Consider the following 10000-nt stretch of genomic DNA (forward strand, 5'->3'; position numbering starts at 1 on the left):
CTCTCTCTCTCTCTCTCAGCGTCAGGTAAGGCCATGGACACGTATCGCAGCTTGCCCCGGGACGCGGGGACCTGGACCAATCAGAGGGAGTTCCAGAGGGAGACGGCTCGGTCCTCGCTGAGTGCCAACCACCCCCATGGTGGACCGCTGGCTGGAGAGACAGGAGCAGGTAGGAATATACATGCACATGCCACACGCACATACACACGCACATGCACACACACATGCACACACACACACACACACACACACACACACTCCGACCAAAACACACTCTTAATCTTAGCTTTTCCCTTAAATATAACCCCCCCACGCACACACACAGACACACACATATGCACACATACACACACACACACACATGAACAGACACACATATGCACACATACACACACACACATATGCACACATACACACACACACAAGAACACACACATATGCACACATACACACACACACACACACACATGAACATACACACACACGCACACACCCACACACACACACACACACACACACACACACACACACACACACACACACACACACACACATCTTTAACCACCCCCACCCCCTGACACATACTACCCCATCCACCCCCCCCTCCACACATGCACGCACACACATGCACGCACACACATGCACGCACACACACACACACACACACACACACACACACACACACACACACACATCTTTAACCACCACACCCCCGACACATACTACCCCATCCAGCCCTCCACACACACACACACACACACACACACACACACACACACACACACACACACACACACACACACACACACACCCTTCCACTGCCAGGCTCCTTCTGACTGATGTGCTGGTTCTCTTCAGGCTGAAGGACTAGGGGCCCGACGTGTCCTTCAGCACCTCATTAATACCCGGCAGGCCCGGTCCTGCTGCAGCCCTGACCCGCAGCACTTAACCCTGTCAGTGCTGTCACCCTGCACTACCTGCTCCCTGATGGACGACGAGAGCGGCTCAGACCCACGCCTTGTCTTCCATGACCTCGGAGTCTGCATGTTCGGCTGGAACTTCTTCCATGCAGCGGCCTGGCGAGTGGCCATGCAGCTACGGTGTGATAAAAACTACTTGCGTTTCAAGTTTCAAGTTTGCTTTTATTTGTCACGTATGAAGTACGTGACAGTGACGTGACGTTACAGTGAAACGCTTGGTTCTGTATGAGCCTCCTGAGAATGTGCTTCATACAGTAAAAAAGTAAGTAAAAGAGGAATAAAGTCCTAACACTATACAAATATACAAACTAAAGTACAACCTAAGTACAATGAAGTAAAAATGCAGACAATGAGGTACAAAAACGTTTAAAAAAGAAGACAAAATCCAAAAGTTTAATACAAACCTTTAACAGCTACAGTATGATAAAAACGACTGCTGATGTCTGCGTTGTGTCTGGTAAATCCTCGGTGTGTAGATAATATACAGTACAGCACGGTGGGAACTTCTCCACATCTAAAGAGCATACCAGTCTTAGTCAACTTCTATTGTCAATTCTCTATTTGTGTAAGACATACAGACATTTGAAATTGCGTTCCCCCATTCCCACGGTGTATATATAAAAGAAATTAAGATAGACAATATGTGACTGGGCATGGGGGCGCGGGACTTGTTGAGGTAAGGTCCAATTTTTTTTTACATATTGTGAAAGTACAGATTCATACCTTAAAAATAAGCCATCACTTGAACATTTTGGTGGGATATTTTTCAAGCTACATCCTATGAATCATGGAGATATCAGTAAACGCATTCAGAGATGAATGGTCTTCGAACTTGTGGACAGGTTCACACCTGTGATTTAATCAACTACAACCCTACCCAGAATGCATTGTATTCCATGGCCCCCCTCTCTCTGGGGACATTAACACCTTGCATCAGGCTCTTTTGTTATGGCAATGACAGTCTTGTGGCAAGTTGTTGTGGCAGTATTTGCCTTGTAAGTCTAAAAGCTAAATGACTAAATGTAAATGTATTATAAGGAAATGTTAACCTTCTGTAGTGTGGTAGTGAAAGGGTTAACCGTCTGTAGTGTGGTAGTGAAAGGTTTGTTGGAAGCCTCACATAAGCCATGTAATGTTGGGGGTCAAGGTATTGGCTGAAGGAAAGGCTACATCAATAAGCATTTAGATGTTTAGATTTAAAGGTTAACCTTCTGTAGTGTGGCAGTGAAAGGGTTAACCTTCTGTAGCTGTGAGAGAATTGTTGAATAGATACACAAATGTTCTAGAATGTTTGATTATGACATCATACTGTGACATCACAAATGTTTTTGGGCATTCATAACATTATTTTCTATGATGAATTGAAAATGGGGGATCCTGATGTAAACAAGATGAAAGTCTTTCTCTGGTCTGCATCCCCTTAACAATTGTGTGTATTGAGCTGTACTGTATTGTACCCATTCTGCAATCTGTTAATAAAGTTTTCAATCAATCAATCAAGTTAACCTTCTGTAGTGTGGCAGTGAAAGGGTTAACCTTCTGTAGTGTGGTAGTGAAAGGTTAACCTTCTGTAGTGTGGCAGTGAAAGGGTTAACCTTCTGTAGTGTGGCAGTGAACGGGTTAACCTTCTGTAGTGTGGTAGTGAAAGGTTAACCTTCTGTTAACTCACTAAACCTCACAAACACCAGCAAGGAAAGGCTGCATCAAAATAACTGTTTTGTTTCGTAGCTGCGTTTCTGCCACTCTTCACAAGCAAAGAGACTGTTTCCATTCCGTGAAAACCCGCCCTACTCTGCTCTGATTCGCAGACTGTGGGTGGGGGGGGGGGGAGAAACGCTGAATGTGATTGGATCAGAGTAGCCAGACAGACAGGCAGAGCAGCCAGCCGGACAGTGGAGCACTGAGAGAGAGGAAACAGCGGAGGATTTAACGAGGCGCGTTAATACAATTTTGTTTATCTGGCTTATTGCTGCGGATTCAAGCCAAGTTGCAATAATACAGTACAGCTCAATACACACAATTGTTAAGGGGATGCAGACCCAGAAAGACGTTTGTCTTGTCATCAAATGAATTGCCAGCGCGCGTTCGTCTACAACAACAACCAACGCGTCCTATAATGATAATAAGTTGTTTGTTATTTTCTTTGAGTTTCCCTATTGAATGAATTTACTTCTTATACCATTAGGTTGCAATAAATTCACTCGAATGAAATTCGTTCGCTCATCAAATTCGTGACATTCTAAATGTGTTTTAATGTTGTTTAATTTAATGACAATACACCTGCGCGGACTCGCGTTTTTTTTTAATCTTTTTTATATGGACAGGACACTGCGTTTGTTGCGTTGCTATAACTTATAACATTAAGATAAAGTGTATAAACATTGTTCTTCTCCCTGCTAAGAAAGGAGAGCGTTTGGCTGTGTGTGTTTCAACACCTCTTAAGTACCTGTTAAGCTGACAGACCCACACCGTAAATGCCCTCGCCTGTAGTTTTTCCACAGTATTGAGAGACAATACTGTCGAACTATATAACAATAATTACCTCATTTACAAGTTGTATTTAAGTTTGCAAATAAGAGAACACATTATTGACATTTCAAAGATGTAAAAAAAAAACAGATTTCGATTTTTTCGATTTTCTGAAGAGCAAGACAATTGTTCCTTTTCTGGCACTTGTTTCTCACCGGATCAAATCGGGTTTGGTCACGTCGAGTCACATTTAAACACAAAAGTAAACATATAGGACACGATATACAACACACAATATACAGGACTGTGAGATGTGTACAATATAAACAGTATTTAAAATGAGCTTAGTGCAAATATTTTCTAGCAGCAGTAGTACATAGTAAAATAGTAGCAGTGAGTGAAGTAAAGTGGCTGTGTGCGTGTGCGTGGGGGGGGGGGGGGGGGGTTGTCCTAGTCCAGAGTCTGGGGAGGGGGGTGGGGCTGGGATGAGAGTTCATCTTCCTGACAGCCTGATGGATGAAGTCTTTCAGTCTGCTAATGTTGCCCCTGTCTTCAACACATCCTAGGCGTATATGTTTTGGTAGATGTCCGCCTACCTTGCTAAACTCTGGCATTCACACTGACATTGATGTTGAAAAGGGGTGGATAATACTTGGAAAGTCATATGGTAAATGGACTGTACTTACAGTATCTAGCACTTTTCAATTTACGCTTCACATTCACACATTCTCTCACCCATTCACACACCGACGGCGGGAGGCAACCATGCAAGGTGCCAGCAGTTGGGCGTTAAGTGTTTCCTTGCTCAAGGACACTTCAACACGCTGCTGGGAGAAGCCAGAATCAAACTGGGAAATGTCAGACTTCCCCCTGAAAGTAGTTTGAATGTCGCTAGGCATAGTAGGTTCACCCTTCACCCTTCACCCTTCACCCCGCTAATGTATTCTCCACTACAAGCCGTTCAAATTCCCATGTCCAACCTTCGCTTTCCATTTCCTGGGTGTGCTTGTTATTAACTCCCTGGTGGGTTTGAATATATTTCAGCTCTGCAGTGTGGTCATAGGAAAGTAAAAAGGGTTGATATTTTAATCCCAGTATATCAGGGACTGGAATCGCAGTACCTTTAATCGTAAAACATCTTAATGTGATCATATCGTAGCCCCGGGTCTGGTGCTGATATAGTACCAGGTCCACAGACTCCACACACCCTGTGAACATGTTTCACATACACTTCCTACACTACGCGATACACATACTAAAGATAAACGCCCTCTCGGGAATAGTAAGTAGTACGCTTACGTCTGTCTCGCGTGACCTCAGTGTCTCACATACATAACTGACAATTCCTCTGTACCTCACCGCTTCCTAGCCCCCCTCTTAGACCACTCTCACACACACGCGCGCGTGCGCACACACAGCTTTGAGGACCATTGGAAGTAGGTCAGGTCTGGTTCGGATTTGGGCCTCTTGCACAGTGCATTGAGGGGATACATGGATGAGTGATGGTACATAAATTGTTTAATGTAGGGTTGATCTATGGTATAGGATATGGAAAGTATATATGGAGGACTCTGGAGGACGGAAGATGAAGTGTGTCAGCCATCTCATTCAGTAGAGACGTCCTCATCTCATGAAGTGAGTCAGCCGTCTCATTCAGTAGAGACGTCCTCATCTCATGAAGTGAGTCAGCCATCTCATTCAGTAGAGACTTGATCATCACATGAAGTGAGTCAGCCATCTCATTCAGTAGAGACTTGATCATCACATGAAGTGAGTCAGCCTTCTCATTCAGTAGAGACTTGATCATCACATGAAGTGAGTCAGCCATCTCATTCAGTAGAGACTTGATCATCACATGAAGTGAGTCAGCCGTCTCATTCAGTAGAGACTTGATCATCACATGAAGTGAGTCAGCCATCTCATTCAGTAGAGACTTGATCATCACATGAAGTGAGTCAGCCGTCTCATTCAGTAGAGACGTCCTCATCTCATGAAGTGAGTCAGCCATCTCATTCAGTAAAGACTTGATCATCACATGAAGTGAGTCAGCCATCTCATTCAGTAGAGACTTGATCATCTCATGAAGTGAGTCAGCCGTCTCATTCAGTAGAGACTTGATCATCACATGAAGTGAGTCAGCCATCTCATTCAGTAGATACTTGATCATCACATGAAGTGAGTCAGCCATCTCATTCAGTAGATACTTGATCATCGCATGAAGTGAGTCAGCCGTCTCATTCAGTAGAGACTTGATCATCACATGAAGTGAGTCAGCCGTCTCATTCAGTAGAGACGTCCTCATCACATGAAGTGTGTCAGCCGTCTCATTCAGTAGAGACGTCCTCATCACATGAAGTGAGTCAGCCATCTCATTCAGTAGAGACGTCCTCATCTCATGAAGTGAGTCAGCCGTCTCATTCAGTAGAGACGTCCTCATCACATGAAGTGTGTCAGCCGTCTCATTCAGTAGAGACGTCCTCATCTCATGAAGTGTGTCAGCCGTCTCATTCAGTAGAGACTTGATCATCACATGAAGTGAGTCAGCCGTCTCATTCAGTAGAGACTTGATCATCACATGAAGTGAGTCAGCCGTCTCATTCAGTAGAGACTTGATCATCACATGAAGTGAGTCAGCCGTCTCATTCAGTAGAGACTTGATCATCACATGAAGTGAGTCAGCCGTCTCATTCAGTAGAGACGTCCTCATCTCATGAAGTGTGTCAGCCGTCTCATTCAGTAGAGACTTGATCATCACATGAAGTGTGTCAGCCGTCTCATTCAGTAGAGACTTGATCATCACATGAAGTGAGTCAGCCATCTCATTCAGTAGATACTTGATCATCACATGAAGTGTGTCAGCCGTCTCATTCAGTAGAGACTTGATCATCACATGAAGTGTGTCAGCCGTCTCATTCAGTAGAGACTTGATCATCACATGAAGTGTGTCAGCCGTCTCATTCAGTAGAGACTTGATCATCACATGAAGTGAGTCAGCCGTCTCATTCAGTAGAGACTTGATCATCACATGAAGTGTGTCAGCCGTCTCATTCAGTAGATACTTGATCATCACATGAAGTGAGTCAGCCATCTCATTCAGTAGAGACTTGATCATCACATTAAGTGAGTCAGCCGTCTCATTCAGTAGAGACTTGATCATCACATGAAGTGTGTCAGCCATCTCATTCAGTAGAGACTTGATCATCTCATGAAGTGAGTCAGCCGTCTCATTCAGTAGAAACGTCCTCATCTCATGAAGTGAGTCAGCCGTCTCATTCAGTAGAGACGTCCTCATCTCATGAAGTGAGTCAGCCTTCTCATTCAGTAGAGACTTGATCATCACATGAAGTGAGTCAGCCGTCTCATTCAGTAGAGACTTGATCATCACATGAAGTGAGTCAGCCGTCTCATTCAGTAGAGACGTCCTCATCTCATGAAGTGAGTCAGCCTTCTCATTCAGTAGAGACTTGATCATCACATGAAGTGAGTCAGCCGTCTCATTCAGTAGAGACGTCCTCATCACATGAAGTGAGTCAGCCATCTCATTCAGTAGAGACTTGATCATCACATGAAGTGAGTCAGCCGTCTCATTCAGTAGAGACTTGATCATCACATGAAGTGAGTCAGCCGTCTCATTCAGTAGAGACTTGATCATCACATGAAGTGAGTCAGCCGTCTCATTCAGTAGAGACTTGATCATCACATGAAGTGAGTCAGCCGTCTCATTCAGTAGAGACGTCCTCATCTCATGAAGTGAGTCAGCCATCTCATTCAGTAGAGACGTCCTCATCTCATGAAGTGTGTCAGCCATCTCATTCAGTAGATACTTGATCATCACATGAAGTGAGTCAGCCGTCTCATTCAGTAGAGACTTGATCATCACATGAAGTGAGTCAGCCATCTCATTCAGTAGAGACGTCCTCATCTCATGAAGTGAGTCAGCCATCTCATTCAGTAGAGACGTCCTCATCTCATGAAGTGAGTCAGCCGTCTCATTCAGTAGAGACGTCCTCATCTCATGAAGTGAGTCAGCCATCTCATTCAGTAGAGACTTGATCATCACATGAAGTGAGTCAGCCGTCTCATTCAGTAGAGACTTGATCATCACATGAAGTGAGTCAGCCGTCTCATTCAGTAGAGACTTGATCATCACATGAAGTGAGTCAGCCGTCTCATTCAGTAGAGACGTCCTCATCACATGAAGTGAGTCAGCCGTCTCATTCAGTAGAAGCGTCCTCATCTCATGAACTGTGTCAGCCATCTCATTCAGTAGAGACGTCCTCATCGTGTTTTTATTTACCCCTGACCCTGATGCTCACCTATGAGTAAATAGAAACTATTACACACTAGGCTGTACGTTAGGTAAACTTTGTGTCTGGCACCAAAAAGCTCAGCTAATTGATTAATCAAAGCTCATTTGTTACTTGTGTCCCACGTGAGCAGCTTGTTTAGGTTTGTAAAACGGAATACTTCCAAACCTTGGCCAAACAGCAGTATCTATGTCACCCCCTCGGCGCCTACATAACATGTCAGACTTTAATATTGAATCTGCTGAGTCCCGATCCCATATTTATATTTTCCTACATAATACAGCTGCAAAGTGCACACTTAAAAGAACACGTCGTCAACACAGCCAGTCCCCCAAACACCCCACACATCAATCCCTACCACATCCCCATCCAAGACACCCCCCCCCCCCCTGATAAAGCTTGTCATGACTGAAGGAAAACACAAACAGCCCACATGCCACGGCGACGCCTCCCCATCTATATTAGTATACTGATATATAATGATATTGATATGATTACATATGTTAGAAATTGTCAAACATTTATTAAAAAAAAGATAAATGGACTGCACTTTACAACGTATGCCTCACATTCACCCATTCACTCACATTCACACGCCAACGGCAAGGTGCCGACCTGCTCATCAGGAGCAGTTTGGGGTTAAGTGTCTTGCTCAAGGACACTACAACACGCTGCCCGGCAGGAGCTGGAATCGAACCGGGAACCTTCTGATTACCAGACGACCGTTCTACCTCCTGAGCCACTATCGCCCCCACAAATGCTAATGTAATAGGTCCCAGGCTGTGTGTGTGTGTGTGTGTGTGTGTGTGTGTGTGTGTGTGTGTGTGTGTGTGTGTGTGTGTGTGTGTGTGTGTGTGTGTGTGTGTGTGTGTGTGTGTGTGTGTGTGTGTGTGTGTGTGTGTGTGTGTGTGTGTGTGTGTGTGTGTGTGTGTGTGTGTGTGTGTGTGTGTGTGTGTGTGTGTGTGTGTGTGTGTGTGTGTGTGTGTGTGTGTGTGTGTGTGTGTGTGTGTGTGCGTGCGTGCGTGCGTGTCTGTTACGTGTCACTGTAGTTCTGTTTAGTCTCTCTCCCCACACGCTCCGTGGGTCACGCACCTCCAGGGCGGATGTTGCAACGCGGCTGACACGGTGTCAAACTGTTGAGTCAGCTCTGGAAGAAGGAGCTCATGTGAAAGGCCAGGAGGTTAAGAGACAAATTGTAATAGGAGAGAATGGAATAGTCCGGGAACATACCACTGATAAACCACACCGGGCCGGGCCTCATACAGGAGTGCACCTCCTTTTCCCTGACGGACACATTTTACATCCCAATGGAGGTCTTCAGTTTGTAATAGGTGAATGACCCCAAATGTTAGTGTTTGTTTTACTCAAGTTTCAAGTTTCAAGTTTGTTTATTATTTGTCACAACAAAATACAGAATACTTTATGATGAACTGCTTGTTTCTGTATGAGCCCCTGAGAGTGTGCTACATACAGTAAAAAAAGTAAGTACACAAGTAATTAAGAAGTAAGTAAAAAGTAAGTAAAATAATGTTCAGTCAATATACATAATATACAATATACAATACAGAGTAAAATGAGTAACAGTGAGGTACAATGCAGAAATTAGATGAGGTACCAAACTGAGGGCAGGGTGCATGTTCTCTCGAGCTTGTGTTCCCCGGACATGGAACATCTTTCTATCCTGTGCCGTCCGTTCCACCTCCCCCGGGAGTTTACCGCGGTCATCATGACCGCCGTATATATTCCCCCACAGGCGAATACTGGCAAAGCGCTGGGGGAACTACATGATCACCTGAACAGACACCAGATAAAACACCCGGACGCGGCGATGATAGTGGCTGGCGATTTCAACCAGGCGAACCTGAAGAAAGTGATGCCGTCCTTTTTTCAGCACATCGCCTGCTCCACGAGAGGGAGGAACACGCTAGACCACTGTTATTCCCCGTTCAGAGCCGGCTACAAGGCAGTAGCCGCTCCGCCATTAACGGGGTCTTCAAGCTCGAGTGATCACGACTCCATCTTGTTATTCCCCGCCTACCAACAAAGATCACGTGACGCCGTCGTGTCACGTGAGACAAAGAAGTGGACTGACGAATCAGAGGCCACGCTCCAGGACGTGTTAGCAGACACGGATTTGGATATGTTCCAAGGCAGCGCCAGTGACGTCAGCGAGCTCGCAGACACTGTGGTGAGCTATATAACAACAATAGCTGATAGTATCGTCCCCACGAAAAAGGTGCAGGT

General features: G+C 45.1%; 1 protein-coding gene across 1 annotated transcript in view; it reads left to right on the forward strand.

The window, feature by feature from the left end:
• LOC311226746 (partitioning defective 3 homolog) overlaps window positions 1–10000 on the forward strand; it is a gene marked incomplete at its 3' end in the record, with an annotated part of 616272 nt that overhangs the window by 362762 nt on the left and 243510 nt on the right. The window contains 2 exon segments of the mRNA XM_084312156.1: window positions 20–132; window positions 134–169. Coding sequence (XP_084168282.1) covers window positions 20–132; window positions 134–169 — 149 coding nt within the window.

The sequence above is a fragment of the Notolepis coatsorum genome, assembly GCF_963971535.1.
Source record: "Notolepis coatsorum genome assembly, chromosome: 4".
Lineage (NCBI taxonomy): Eukaryota > Metazoa > Chordata > Actinopteri > Aulopiformes > Paralepididae > Notolepis > Notolepis coatsorum.